General features: G+C 43.5%; 1 protein-coding gene across 2 annotated transcripts in view; it reads left to right on the top strand.

Annotated features, from left to right (window-relative positions):
- The window catches only part of GOSR1 (golgi SNAP receptor complex member 1), a 136335-nt gene extending 124993 nt beyond the window's left edge, over nucleotides 1-11342 (top strand). For both annotated transcript variants that reach the window (XM_068270311.1, XM_068270310.1), the window contains exons 8-9: nucleotides 110-192; nucleotides 4776-11342. In XM_068270311.1, the coding sequence (XP_068126412.1) occupies nucleotides 110-192; nucleotides 4776-4900 (208 nt within the window). In that variant the 3' untranslated portion in view covers nucleotides 4901-11342. The remainder of the gene's footprint in view (nucleotides 1-109; nucleotides 193-4775) is intronic.
- The last annotated feature ends 4584 nt before the right edge of the window (nucleotides 11343-15926 follow it).

Below are 15926 nucleotides of genomic sequence, written 5' to 3'. Positions count from 1 at the left end.
TGTGTTCGCGTCTGTGTAAATGATGATAATTTTTCTTTGTTTTTCCTTTTCGTCGGGTTAATAATTCATCCCGTATAAATAATAAAGCACTCTTTTTGTGTTTTGACAGCATCGCAATGGCAACAAAAGAAAACATGACATCACAGAGGGGGTTGCTGAAATCCATACAGAGCCGAATGAATACCTTGGCCAGTATCCTTATGCAGCACTTTGTGCCTAAATAGTAATGCTTAGAAATCAGATTATAAAGCCTTTTTTTTTCCTACAGATGCTAGTGGTAAGTATGAGTCGTGGTACCTTAAATGCCAAATTCCAGGCATACGGCCAGGACCGGTCTGCCTCCTCCAATCTTGTGAATAGGAAGATGATTGCCTATGTTAGTTATGCAGACACTAATAACAAAATTGATGGGTTATAGACAGGAATGATGTTTCTCAAAATAAGCCTATAAGGAATACACAAATTATGAATAGGCCAGATACCCTCACAGAAGCCACATCCTAAGTTTGTGAGGGGTGTGTGGCCACTTTATATATAAAAACACTATTTATGTACAGCCTGGGTCTTTACCTGGAGAATTATCCTGGAATTCCAGAAGAGCTGCAACAATCTATACAGACCAAATCTAATGCTAGGTACACACTATGAGATTTTCTGGCAGATTTACTGTCAGATCGATTATTTCCAACATGTCCGATCTGATTTCCGATAGAAGGGATTGGAAAATAGTCAGAGATCGATTGGAAAATGATCAGATGAACATGTTGAAAATAATCGATCTGATAGTAAATCTGCCAGAAAATCTCATAGTGTGTACCTAGCAAAGCAATTAAAGCTTAATTAGCAGACTAACTGAATCTGCCATATCATTGTTATGTCACTCGGGCCTCCTTTGTTTTGCTAATCAGCAGTGTTAGGCGTTGAAATTACATCCTTCCCCATTCTTAAAGTGTACCGGTTACGAAAAATAACAAAGCATTTATACTTACCTGGGACCTCCTTCAGCCCCCATTGGTTTCCTCCCCATCCTCCAAGCGTCAGCTGGCCCGCCTGGTCTCATTCTTCAGTCGCCGCATACTGTACATGCGCTGCATGTGGTCGCATGCGCAGTACACCGTGTTCCACCACTGTTTCCCCACTGAAGTTTTACAACTAGCTGGTCAAATAGGCCTTCTGGAGTCCGTGTGACGGAGTGCTTCTGAAGCTTTCCGCGAGTCCCACAAGTGCTGAATTTTAACAGGGGGCAGCAGTGGAAAAAGGGCACGGAGCAGGAACCAGGAAGGGTCTATAGGATCCCGAGCCTACCCTCTCCATAGGCAAGTTTGCAACCTTTTTTTTTTTCAGCGTCTTTTCAGATTTGCTTTTAAATGGGACCTGAACTCTTGCACAGGACTGAACGAAAACATATAGAAATGCACCCTGTATGTACTTAGAGAGTTCAGCCTGTCTAATTCCCCCTCATCTGTGACTAAGAACAAGTTGTAATTTGATCTCTCAGATGTTTCAGCTGGCTGTCTCGGCAGATCAGCTAGTTTGTAAACACAGGATGTTAACACTGTCTGCTTCCATGAAAGCAGGAAGTAGACACCCTGCAGATTTATTGCAGTAACAGGAAATATTTTTCTTTTAAGGTTATTATGCAGAGAGGAAGTTCTGAGCTCAGGTCCGCTTCAAATGGAAAATAAGACTGAGATACCAGGTAAACCTTGTTTAAGGCCTCGTTCACATTGGGTGCATTGAGAAACGTGTAAAAGCACATGCTTAAAAACACATGGGTTTGTGCGAGCTTTAGTGCGCTTTTCAGTGCATTGTGGTGAGCTTTTTTTAAGCATGTTTTGCTTATTGTAGCAGTAACAGTTGTCAATAAAGATCTGTTTTCAAATTAAAACGTGTTTTGTTTTTTTCATTAAGGGGTAAAAAAAAAAAAAAACCACATGCACTTGTATTCTCTTTGATGCGCTAAAAAAAGCACACCCATTCACTTGCATTGATGTGCGCACAGAAATGCATGCAACACTACCTTTTTGTAACTCAGCTCAGCACAGCACATAGATGTGAACCAGGCACATTTAATCACATAGGAAAATCAATACCTTGCAGAACGCACAGCACAATGCGCTCTGAAATGCGCACAAAAATGTACCTTGTGTGAACGAGGCCTAACAGTAGGACTGTAGATGCAATTGTTTATCTGATCAGTTTTTCACTTCCGATTTGCTTTAAAGAGGAACTATAACTAAAAACATCCCCTGGGGGATACGCACCTCGGTAGGGGGAAGCCTCCGGATCCTATCGAGGCTTCCCCCGTCCTCCTGTGTCCCACGGCGGTGGAGAAAATCCTCCCGGAATGGTGTGGATGTAAATATTTGCCTTCCGGGCTCCAGCGCAGGCGCAGTGCCGGTTCTCTGCACAGAGATAGGCGAAAATAGCCGATCTCCGTCGGGCCGCTCTATTGCACAGGCGCAAGTCTCCTGCGCCTGCGTAGTAATGCGGACCCGACGGAGATTGGCTATTTTCGCCTATCTCCATCAGAAGAGCCACCGCTGGAGCCAGAAAAGGTAAATATTGCACAACGCGACAAATTGTCGTATGTGCGTTCCGTGGGCTGCAGCAAGAACGCCGTGGGACACAGGAGGGCAGGGGAAGCCTCATTAGGATTCGGAGGCTTCCCCCTCCCGAGGTGAGTACCCCCCAGGGGAGGTTTTTTTGGTTACAGAGTCTCTTTAAGTAATTTATAGTAAGTAGAGTATAGGCTGTACTTTAGTAATCTCAGATCTGATCATGGTGGTGACAGTGTACAGTGATCCCTGTACAGATGAGCACACTGTGCGAGCTGCAGGAGGCCTCCCTCCGCAGGGAAACAATGCTATGCCTGGTGAATACAGTGTGGAAGATGTGGGAAGCCTGTGCTGATGGTTTTGGATTTCAGGATTGTCATGTCTGCATGAGGTTTTATCCGTCAACCTATTATCTCCCTGCTTTATATACAGTATCACGGTGTGACATAAAGAAGGCATTGCAGTGTAAATATACTCTATAATTGTTAGGATTTGTTATTTCCCCTCAGTTCTGAGCTAATTTCTTCCTCCCTGTGTTCATGAATGGTGAGATGTACAGACGGATCAATGGAGAGGTGTCATAGGTTTAATTACTACAGTACACGGTAATGAGAGGAGATCCAGGAAAAGTACTTAATATTTCAGTAGCTGTACTGCTGGCTCCAGACTTTTCTCTTCCTTTACCACAGGGAGTATGCTGTAAGCACATTAATGCTGCTATATACTCTTTCATAAGGCATACTGGCACAATACAAGGAAACAGAGACGCAGGTGAAGTCAGTGATCAGCCTCTTATGGGTGCAGCAAATAACATTGATTATTTTGTTACTATGGCAACAATCACTCTTTAAAGTTGATGTTCTGGAAATATGGAAAAATATAAAACCTGAGTAAGGGCCTTTTTCCACTGCACATAACTCTGCAAAGGTTCAGATTGTGATGACTAGAAACTGGGCTGTGGAGTCTAAGCAATTTTAGGTACCTGGGGTTGGAGTCTGAGTTGGTGGTTTTATAAACTGAGGAGTCAGATGATTTTTGTACCAAATTCACAGCCCTGGAAAGTATAAGACTAAGGAGTCTGAGTTGAGGAGTAGGAGCCATTTTGGGCACCTGGAGTTGGAGTCGGTGGTTTCATAAACTGAAGAGCTGGAGTCGGAGTTAGATGATTTTTGTACTGACTCCACAGCCCTGACTAGAAGGCTGGTTCAGAGCATCTCCACAACAGCAGGTGGTGTTGGGTGTTAACATTACGCAGTGGTCAGTACTAGAGATGTTAGCTGGGAGTACATAGCTACTCGTAATCAAATTTTAAATCTCTGTCTATAGCTGATGTGTTCCGCTCGCAGTCCACATAACTACACTACTTCCTCCTTCCGGGTTTGAACGCATCGGCTATAGGCGGCGGCATAGGTAAGTTGACCTCCTTTCTGCCACAGACAGCACTATCTAGATTTTGATTACGAATAGCTACGCACTCAAAGCTACTCGCAGCTAACATCACTAGTTAGTACCTATGAGAATTGCTCCAAGGAAGGACAACCGGCCAACACAAGTTACTTTCTTCTTAGCCAGCCAGTCATAACTTTCCTTAGGAAAATTCACACAATATGCCAGAATCTAACCATTTCTGCAATGGACACCAACGGAAATCTCAATGGCTTCTGTTTTTAGTGTAGGATCTGTTCACATTTCCATTGCGGTAATAGATTGCATAGTCTCGTCCTGATCGTTTCCTAACACCACAGGGAACACAGACTGGTCATACCCTGCTATCTATGACATGTCAGTTACAACAGATACCACCAGATTTGGACAGACATATCTGATCCGTTATGACCATCTGGTCCCAACCAAGGGTAATACTATCTTAAATTCTTTTTAGAAAATTAATCTGTTGGATTAAAAACTGGACTGGAGATGAACTGTCACTTGCATACCTAAATTAACTCTCAGTCAGAAAAAGAAGAAAAGGAACATCATGTCGCATCAGGTACACATTACGCTTTTAGAAGCTCTTTTTCTTTGAGATCTATACCTGGAGACAGTCGATCTTCTTGCATATATTAAATACAGGAGATGGTTCCGTTAATGTCTTTTCATATTTCTGCTTATATATCTAGCAAGGGAAGGAATATTATGGTTATAATTTGTCTTGTTTACCACTGTTATGTTTGTTTTCGGCTGCTGCTAGTTACTTTCCTTAATCAAGTTGCACAGATCGGTTTCCTGCAGTCAACAACCTCATCCAGAGGATTAACCTGAGGAAGCGCCGGGATTCTCTCATTCTGGGCGCCATTATTGGAATTTGCACTATCTTGCTCTTGCTCTATGCTTTCCATTGACAACTTGTACAGACTCTGCCACAAACTGGAGGGAACATCTACAGGAGAGAGAGAGCAAGGAGAGGTGCAGTTGTGCACTAACCACCTGTTCCTGTACATAAGGGAGGCTGGGTATTCCAGGAATAATTTACATTTTATATTGGCAATTTATAGTGCTGGCAGCATCTGTGGGTGCTGTTCAGTGGCTGTACATAGTCATAGTCCTTTAACCATTATCTATATCCATAGTGTATCTGAAGAGTGGCTGATTGATATCTGTAATTAGGAGCTGTGAAAGGGCACCTCTAAGGACCAGTAATCCTAACATCCTTTTTATGTGAAAGCTGGAAGAAAGGCAAAATGTGCAGACCAGAGGTACCTGCAATAAATCTGTAATCTTGGGCTAGCAAGGTACAATGTCTGTGGATCCACTTGGCTCTGCTGGCTACACTTGGTTATGTCTGAATGAATGATGGGCTGTATTCTCATAGATATGAAGGAAACCTGAACTGAGAGGAGGAGTATGAGCATTACTTTGTCTGAAAGTGATACTTTACCTCTTCATGCCCAGAATGAGTATGAAGATTCGGTGTTCTGACTCCATCGCCTACATGCTTATTGCAAAAAAAAAAACAAATCAGCTTGGCAGAAAGACAACGAGCATTTGAAGTGAGATATGGAGGCTAACATTTGCCTCTAATACTTTGTTATATAGACTCTGAACAAGCATGCCGATCAAACATTATGTCAAACATCTGTTTGACTTAAAGGATACATGTAACTACCCAGGGAATACAAAGTTACATACTCACCTAAGAGGGAAGGTTTTGGATTCCTTAGAGTGGGGGTGTCAGACTCATTACGTGAGGAGCCAAAATCTAAAACACAGTGTAAGTCGTGGGCCAATTGGTTTATTAAGATTTAATATTTATTGAACAACCTCAAACTAAGTGGAGTAACTATAGAGACGGTGGAGGGCCTGCTCCTCCCCCTTCTGCAGAGTAGCCTAGTGGAGCAGTTTTACCTGCTTCAGTTCTCCTCTTATCTTCCTGCTAACCACATGCTCTATGCTGCATAACTCTGCCTCCTGAGGAATACCACGTCATCGGGAGAAGGACATTTGGAAGCACAGAGCACTGCCAGGAAGAACAGAGGAGACAATGTGCCGTTGGAGCAGGTAAATATTACACTGCTGTGCTGCGCTCCTCTGTAAGGTGGGGAGATGGTGTTGGGGTGAAAGGTGTGTGTCTTACCAGCTGGGGGGAGAAGGGTTTGGATCCAAGGAGGAGGCCCAATGCCAATTTTGTTAGGGGGTGTCTCCCGAGTCATTGCTGGAACCCGGCTCAAGCTGACAGTCAGAAACACTCTAACTGGTGTGCTCCTCTAGACATAAAGGCAGTGCACTGTCTTTCGTCTGCTGCTTACAATGATGGACATTGGAAGCTCTCGGGAGCCGCATAAAATGGGAAGGAGGGCCACAGGCCTTGTGTTTGAGTCCTGTGCCTTAGAGTCCTCTAGGTCTCCTCGTTTCCCCCAGGCCCCATACAAATCTGCTGGCTACATCTTCAGGTCTCTGAGTACTTCTGAAGAGGAGCATCATCGTACTGCACTCATGCAAGTCCATAGACCCGAGTACTTACTGGCGCCTGGCAGGAACAAGGAGACAGAGAAAGGACCACAAAGGCTCTAATAAGGGGCCCAGAACCTTCCCTCCTCTTAGGTGAGTATGTCAGTTTTTCTTCCTTGGGTCGTTACAGGTATCGTTTTAAATATGACCACATGCTTGTTTCAGGTGTGTGATTCAGACACTACTGATGCATAAAAAAAGATCAGCAGGATGCCAGGCAACTGGTATTGTTTAAAAGGATATACATATGGCAGCCTCCATATACCTCTCACTTCAGTTGTCCTTTAAAAAGGGAGTAAACATATCAGCATTCATATTCCCTTCAGTTCAGGTATGCTTTACAGCAGGGGTCTCAAACTCGCGGGCCATTTGCAGCCCTCGATACAATATTTTGTGGCCCTCGCCGGCAAAAGCTTCCTTATAGTTCGATTCAGTGCTCCCAAGTAATCCGCCGCATCCCCGCCGCTAAACAAGGGCTGCAGAGCCCCCAAATCGCCCGGGGGGCAATCCGCCGGCATTTCCTGGAAGGGGCAGAGCTTTCAGCTCTGCCCCTCCTGACGTCAATCGCCGCACGGATTGCCGCCTCTCCCCGCCCCTCTCTGTGAAGGAAGAGTGAGAGGGGCGGGCAGAGGCGGCGATGCGCCGCGATTGTGAAATCCCTTATGCGGCCCAGCCTCATCCTGACTTTGCCTCCTGCGGCCCCCCAGGTCAATTGAGTTTGAGACCCCTGCTTTACAGGGAACGATTTTCCTTTAACAAAGCTTTGCTTACTTGTAGCGTGGCTTTGGAGCTAAGATCCCCCTCCTGCCACGCCCTGTTATACAGAACAGCTACTGCTTGTCCCCTGCCTAGCCTGGTACCTGTGTAATTCCGCGGTGCAAATAACAGGATCCAATAGCCTTGCTCAAAGAGGAATGTGAGCAGCCATAGGCCTCAAAACTGTAAGCGGACCAATGCGCAGATCCTGTGAAGTAATGCAAATCTGTGAAAACATTATACAGGCTGCTGTCTTGTCAGTGCTTCATATCTGGCTTCAACATCATTTTCTTTGCTTTATTTCTTGTGTGTGGTGTGAGTCTCAGATTAGAGTTCATCCTGTCCTACTAAATTACGCCCATTGTCCATCTTTCATAACTTCTAGTCATATGATCTTGGTGACCCATTCTTGTCTCATCTGAAAATCAGCACTGTACAAATGACAGTTGGAAACAGGACAATCATTTCAGCGGGGCTTAACCGTCAATCTCATGTAAACTTACAAAGGCAAAGCAGAGAACACACTTCCTGTGTGTGTCTTGCCCCATAACTCATTGAATACATGTGCAGGCCAGCAGACAAGTCCTTATTTGCACCCATTATAGGTTTACATGCACATTTTTTCCACAGTTTAGCTTTAACGCCATAGACCGTGCACTGATGCACACTCAGGAGCTGGGAGGGGAGTTTGATTATTGGCATATTAGGCAGGTAACTGAGCAATAGCTGTCCTGACTGCTCTAGAGTTGTCCTCAATGTAGGTAAAGCCAAACAAGGGCCTGCGGAGAATTCAGAGTTATGCCAATACATTTAAAGGTTTTGCAGTTTATTAATTTGTTCCCTTTTAACTCCTATGTAGGTAACTGCCTTCATTACATGTAGATTGACTGATTTTTTTTTTATTCTGTTTCACTTTACGGACCATCAGAGATATACACTTCTGAAAATAGAGTTGTAACTTGTTAAATCTTATTTACATAAGTAGATTTGTATGAATAATTGTTTCTTTCCAGCTACCAAGTTGTATTTCTGCACCAATCACAGCGTAGTGGGGGGGGGGAGGGGCAAGGCTTCCCATGAGTATATGGACACATCTGACATTCCATCCATGCCCGTAGCTCCACTTTAAAAGCCTGTAGAGGAGCCATGAAGTGATGCTGCTGACTAGATATGGTCAGTGAGATGCAAAAGTTTTTGAAGCAGGATTATTCAAATTTTGTCTCCAAATTTATGCAGCTTGAAAATAGGCCACTCAAATTCCACCTAGGTGGGATTTCATTGGTTCATTTTTAAGCTGTATAAATTTGCATAATCCTGGAACATTGATGATCATAAGTGAAAGCTTTTGATCATCGTTTGTCTTGTGTCTGCAGTAGCCTATGAGACGCACTGACACTGGTGATCTGTGGTTTAGGTTAAAGGCATTAGTTGTGTGTATTGTACACATAAATATTATGTCTTGCAGGCTTTTACATGAGAAAAGTGTACAGTGCGTATGATAATGTTCTTTGCACATCACATATACTTTTTCTTTCGGAGGGAAAATGTTAAGAGACCCCTGCAATGTCCTCAAGGAATCCTGGGGTTCCAAGCAACCCTGGTTGAGAAAGCCTGACCAAAACATTCAAGCATGCACCTTATACATACAGAGCATTAATCATTTCTGTAGCTTGCAAAGGCATTTTTTAAAGAGCTTTCTACAGAGCAGTAAAAAAATTAAATTGGGATGGAGGGATCAATTTTTATTAGCCGTGCTTCAGTGTACTTCCTGTTTTGCTTTTGGGGCGGTAATTGAGTTGGTGTGGTGATCTATCCCTACATGGTACATGCTAATGCATCAAACTGTACTGTAGTATATGTGAAAGCAGGATTGCGTTACATCTGCCTGCGTCCATAATAAAAGCGGGTTATATTGTATAAAATGCTGTAATATTCTTTTATTGTGAATTGGAGAGGGATGGTGCTTTGCTGTGTGCAGTTTATGTTCTTACCAGAGACCTGAGCATCGTGCAGCGGTCAGAAAGGCAATATGTCAATGCTGTCCAATAAGTATTGATGCCGTTTGGAAGAGGCGTGATTTAGAGCAGTGTGCAGCAATCCACGAGAAATCCACCCTACAGCAGCTAACAGCAGGCTGGAAATTGGGTTTTGCTTGGTAGCTATGAGGGACTGGATGCTGTTTAAACCTTGGCAGCTAAATAGCTTCTAGGAATTATAACCTTGTGGAATACAACGCCAAGGAAGCCTTAGGGCTCGTTTCCATATAGCGCGCTTTTAGCCAGGCTTTTGGGAAAGCGATCGCAGGGACATCGGGAAGTGCATAGACTGCGCTGTCTAGTGTCTCCATTCATGCGCTGCGATTCACCACTAAATCGCAGCGCATGGTTGCACGCATTTTGGTGCATTGGCACTGCTATCCCATTCATTTATTGCCACCTCTGGAGGGATCACGTGCAGCGCAGAGCTGCGCTGACGCACGGCCACCTACGTTGCAGATGGAATCAAGCCCTTACCTGCTACAATAACTGGGATCACACTTAAAGAAAACCTGAACTGAAAATTAAAAGTCAAAATAAACATACACAAGTCATACTTACCTCCCGTGTAGTCTACTCCTCAATCTGTTTTTCCTCTCCTGCGTCCTGTTTGTCCACTGTGACCAATGGAATTCTCCGTCCTCCATTTTGAATATGCCTATTACACCATAACAGCTTTCTGGTCCGCACACAGTTAAACTGTAACATCGCCCACTTGAGTCATAGGGAAACATGGACACATCAGTTCTCCTCTCACCTGTAACTGACAGCAACTGATATATAACTGACAGCAACTGATATATTTCAGTTCTGACAAAATGTTGTCAGAACTGGAAGGGATCACTGTAAGAAGAAAATGGTGAGCTTCTAAGAGGAACTGATGGCAAGGTAACTATGTATTGTTCATTTGAAGTTACCTCATGTGTTTATTTTAAATAATTTTACTCAGTACAGGTTCTCTTTAATATTGTTCCATTCTGCTCAATTGATAGAAATTGGATGATAGCTGGTTGAATCAACCAATGTACTCCATCAGGCAGGATGGAAAATATCAGTCGTAAGGAATCGCCTACTGTTCACATGATTTTTTTGATCGACACAGAATGAATTTTTGGTTTCAGAGTATCGTTCCAAACAATTAGTGAAGGGGAATCACAAGAGATCTCGCTTGTAGTGTGTGGGCCACTAGTCGATCAACTTTCAAATCAACCATACTGTAGTTGATCGCCCTCTAAAGTCAATCGCTTAATCAATCGACGGAAAATCAAGTAATGTATTGACGCCATTGGACTGACTGGTAGCGATTAGTGGGACAGTTAGCAACACAACTTTGTACTCGGTAAAGTGTTGCAGAAGATGTCGGCATTCTATAAATAAACACAAACACACTTGACAGGTTGGATTCATCATCAAAATGAATTAATAGTACTTACTCATGTCTAGCATGTATGGCAAGAGTCAGAGAATGATGCTATTGGAGGCTTCACTCCGTCTCCTCTAAAGGATAATTCTCAGTTTTGTGAAACGTATCCTGGGCTGTGTTTCCCAGTTGCAACCAATCAGATTCTCTTATAAGGCAGAGAGAGAACATGATTGGTTGCTGTAGGACAGGACAGATTGAGCTTGTTCTTCCCTCAGTATGTCAGGTGTGGTTGTCCTAAACACCGCCCACATTATGGTATATGGCAGTAAAAACCCAGTACATGAGACATGTCAGCCAGGCACCATATAATGGTCTGCTCTTTCTATTGAATGTCTGTTGGTATGAGTGCGCTCCCCATTAGGAATGTGAGGACCTTAATTTATTCAAAAAGCCCAGCATATATTATTAAAGCATTACAAAACCCAAAGTGTCCACCTGTATATATCCTTCCCCTTCTTAAGGCACTTTCTTATTTGCTTTACAGATGGCTCATTGAAACTAATTATATTTTATTGCTCTTGTAATTATTTTCCCATTTCTGCACCTAATGTGCAATTTCTGTCTGTAATAAAGGAGAAAGCTTTGTTATGTAATTTAATAATAAATTAGACTTATACATGTTTCCGTTGTTTACTTTGGACTTCATTTATTTTTAAATTCAATCACAAGATCTATTTTTCAGATTTCTTGTCTGGACTGAGCGCAGATACTGAAGGCGCAAAAAAAAAAAAAAAAAATGGGATCAGCGCATCACCAGGCCGCCTCTGAATGGCCTCAGCTCAGAGATGCGCTGAGCCCCCCCAGAAACTGCAAACGCACCTTGAACCCAAACAGAGGCTCTGCATATACACCAAAGGAAAACTATTAAGTGGGAGCAGCTGACCAGAAATAAATCAATCAAACATAGCAAAGAAATGAACAGCGCTACTTAAAAACAGATGAGTGCTTACCTGCAAAAAAGTGCACACCCCACTCATGGGATTCAAATACACAATGAGCATACACATGACCTGTCTACCACTTGGAGGATGTTAGTTTCCGCTAACAATTTGCAATTTGTTAGGTACTTGTCCCTCCCACTGTCGAAGAAGTCTTTCCTCCAAGTGGTAGACAGGTCATGTGTATGCTCATTGTGTATTTGAATCCCATGAGTGGGGTGTGCACTTTTTTGCAGGTAAGCACTCATCTGTTTTTAAGTAGCGCTGTTCATTTCTTTGCTATGGCAGATACTGAAGGATTTGTCGATGTCATTCCAGCTGCAAGTAGAATTGTCTTCATGAGGTCAGACGTAAACTCGTATGCCTGGGTCATCCGCTTACCATGAGTTCAGACGTAAATGTGTATGCCTGGGTCATCCGCTTATGATTAAGTCAGACATAAACTCGTACTTATCATGAAGTCAGATGGAAACCTGTATGCTTGAGTCATCCGCTTACCATGAGGTCAGACGTAAACGTGTATGCCTGGACCATCCGCTTATTAAGTCAGATGTAAACGTGTATGCCTGGGTCATCCGCTTATCATGAGGTCAGACGTAAACATGTATACCTGGGTCATCCGCTTATCATGAGGTCAGACGTAAACGTGTATGCCTGGGTCATCCGCTTATTAAGTCAGATGTAAACGTGTATGCCTGGGTCATCCGCTTATCATGAGGTCAGACGTAAACATGTATACCTGGGTCATCCGCTTATCATGAGGTCAGACGTAAACGTGTATGCCTGGGTCATCCGCTTATTAAGTCAGATGTAAACGTGTATGCCTGGGTCATCCGCTTATCATGAGGTCAGATGTATGTATGCCTGGGCCATCCGCTTATCATGAGGTCAGATGTATGTATGCCTGGGCCATCCGCTTATCATGAGGTCGGATGTATGTATGCCTGGGCCATCCGCTTATCATGAGGTCAGATGTAAATGTGTATGCCTGGGTCATCCGCTTATGAGGTCAGACATAAACATGTATGCCTGGGTCATCCGCTTATCATGAGGTCAGATATAAACGAGTATGCCTGGGTCATCCGCTTATCATGTGGTCACATGTAAACGTGTATGCCTAGGTCATCTGCTTTTTCGCGGTTTCTCAAAAATAGCTATAGCATTAATGACTGGTTGGAGTGTCTTAACTACAATTCATTGGCCCCCCCAGTGAAACGTGAGCAGAGAACGTACAAAAATGAAATCTTGAGTATGCTGCATTAGATGGAAATGGCTCGATGATTTTCAATGGGCTGTGAGCCTGCAGGCACACTACGAGCACTTTCTGAGAGCTTTTATGACTATCAGAGCCTTTCTGAGCGTCTGTTAAAAAACGCTCCCATTGACTTGCAGTAAAATTGTCTTTCAAAAATTGCAATTGCGGCAATTTTAACAAATCAATGGCAGTGTTTTTTTAAAAAAAAACACTCTGATGGTCAGAAAAGCTCTCAGAAAGCGCTCATAGTGTGTCTACAGCCTTGCGCCTAATGAAAGTTTTGTGTGCGTTCGTGTCCAGGATTTGCACCAAGTGAAAATGGAGCCTTAAACAATTATGCTGGGAATTCACGGTGCGTTTCTGCTCTCGAACGTTTTTGCTGCTCGATTCTGCATTAGATTCTCTTTTCTTCCGCTTGTTTTTCTTATCTTTTTCCATTCACTTCTATCAGAAATCAAACGGCAAAAGAATCAAAAGGGAGATCGGACATGTCGAAAATTATCTATTGAACCATCTAATCAGTTAAAATATGAACCTTGTATTCCCAGCATTAGTTGGCAACATATTACAAATTCTGTTATCTGGAGTACCTCTGCGAGAAGTGGTTGTATCTCACTGAATGTTTATGCAGTCTTTGTACTGCAAACTAGCGATGGTCTATGAAATCGTTATAGTTCAGACAGGAAGTGCAGTTGATTAATTCACTTCCTAGCTGCATACGATTTGCAATAAATCTGCGTGCAATCCAGAATTCTGACCATCTCCACTGTAAGATAGAAGCTGGAGATGAAGCAGTATTAGGGAGATATATTACTGTAGTGCTGGAAGATAAGTGGGTGATTTCACCTCATTAGTATCCCCCACAAATGCTGAGCCTATGTTCTCGCTGCTGGCTGGATTTACACAGCGGTAAGAGGGATTATGCAGATTAGCACATGAAAACTCCCTACAAAATCTCTGTTGAACAGGTAAGTATTGTGCTGCTCATTTCTGCCTGCGTCCCGCTCTTTGCTCTTTAGTCATAGTGACAGCTCTGCTCTCCCAAGAGCCTTGCTGCAGCGATCACATATGCTGTGCATTCAGAGCAGTGACAGATGAACCGGGATGTTACCATTTACTTCAGCAGGTTTGAATTTAAGTTGGCTTGTCAGGTTTTTTTCCTCCTCATTCTTTTACCTCACAATAAACTAGCTGAGGAGCTGCGGGTGAAGCACAGCCAAGTCCTTTGTGTTAGTAGCAGACATTTTGTGTTAGCCTGGCCTCTGCACAGCGGTGCTGAGTGTGCACTATGGGAGACACATTCAGCAGATTAGATGTTGACGTCAACATTTTACCAAAGGCTTAGATTTCTTTCCAGGTGTTCTGCATGCAGCTTCATGGCATGTCAATGCTTTATGTGCTGCTCTGGGCTGTAAAATGCTCTCCTCTGCGGCCAAACCTAAGCCAGTCACACTTGTTTACGGATCTTTGTTTTTTAATGTAGATTTGAGACTGAAAAAACTGCTCCTGTTAAATCTGATCCGTGTTTCGTTTAAATAGATCAGTTTCTTACAGTGGCATCAGATTTTCATCTAGTTCCCTCTGTTCTGTTTTCGCGTCGCCACCCTCTTGGTGCCTGTCACATCTGTCATTTGAGTCCTCTGCAAGCTATAGGTCCTTCTAAAAAAATTAGCATATTGTGATAAAGTTCATTATTTTCTGTAATGTACTGATAAGCATTAGACTTTCATATATTTTAGATTCAAATACACACAACTGAAGTAGTTTAAGCCTTTTATTGTTTTAATATTGATGATTTTGGCATACAGCTCATGAAAACCCAAAATTCCTATCTTAAAAAATAGCATATTTCATCCAACCAATAAAATAAGGGTTTTTAAAACAAAAGTCAACCTTTAAATAATTATGTTCAGTTATGCACTCAATACTTGGTCGGGAATACTTTTGCAGAAATGACTGCTTCAATGCGGCGTGGCATGGAGGCAATCAGCCTGCGGCACTGATCAGGTGTTATGGAGGCCCAGGATGCTTCGATAGCGATGTTAAGCTCATCCAGAGTGTTGGGTCTTGCGTCTCTCAACTTTTTCTTCACAATATCCCACAGATTCTCTATGGGGTTCGGGTCAGGAGAGTTGGCAGGCCAATTGAGCACAGTAATGCCATGGTCAGTAAACCATTTACCAAATGGTTTTGGCACTGTGAGCAGGTGCCAGGTCGTGCTGAAAAAATGAAATCTTCATCTCCATAAAGCTTTTCAGCAGATGGAAGCATGAAGTGCTCCAAAATCTCCTGATAGCTAGCTGCATTGACCCTGCCCTTGATAAAACACAGTGGACCAACACAGCAGCTGACATGGCACCCCAGACCATCACTGACTGTGGGTACTTGACACTGGACTTCAGGCATTTTGACATTTCCCTCTCCCCAGTCTTCCTCCAGACTCTGGTACCTTGATTTCCAAATGACATGCAAAAGTTGCTTTCATCTGAAAAAAAGTACTTTGGACCACTGAGCAACAGTCCATTGCTGCTTCTCTGTAGCCCAGGTCAGGCGCTTCTGCTGCTGTTTCTGGTTCAAAAGTGTCTTGACCTGGGGAATGCGACACCTGTAGCCCATTTCCTGCACACGCCTGTACACGGTGGCTCTGGATGTTTTTACTCCAGACTCAGTCCACTGCTTCCACAGGTCCCCCAAGGTCTGGAATCGGTCCTTCTCCACAATCTTCCTCAGGGTCCGGTCACCTCTTCTCGTTGTGCAGCGTTTTCTGCCACACTTCTTCCTTCCCACAGACTTCCCACTGAGGTGCCCTGATACTGATGTGCCTTAACCACCCTGGCGTTCTATTAAGATCGCCAGGGCAGCTGCATGAGGGTTTTTTTAAAATAAAAAAAAAAACTATTTCACAACTGAAAGTTGGCTGCATGAAAGCCCACTAGATGGCGCTCTGGAGGCGTTCTTCTGATCGCCTCCGGCGGCCAAAAGTAACACGGAAGGCCGCAATGAGCAGCCTTC

The sequence above is a fragment of the Hyperolius riggenbachi genome, chromosome 2 (genome assembly GCF_040937935.1).
Source record: "Hyperolius riggenbachi isolate aHypRig1 chromosome 2, aHypRig1.pri, whole genome shotgun sequence".
NCBI classification, from domain to species: Eukaryota; Metazoa; Chordata; class Amphibia; order Anura; family Hyperoliidae; genus Hyperolius; species Hyperolius riggenbachi.
The sequence above is the reverse complement of the archived record's forward strand: the minus strand, read 5'-3'. Positions and strand labels throughout refer to the sequence as shown.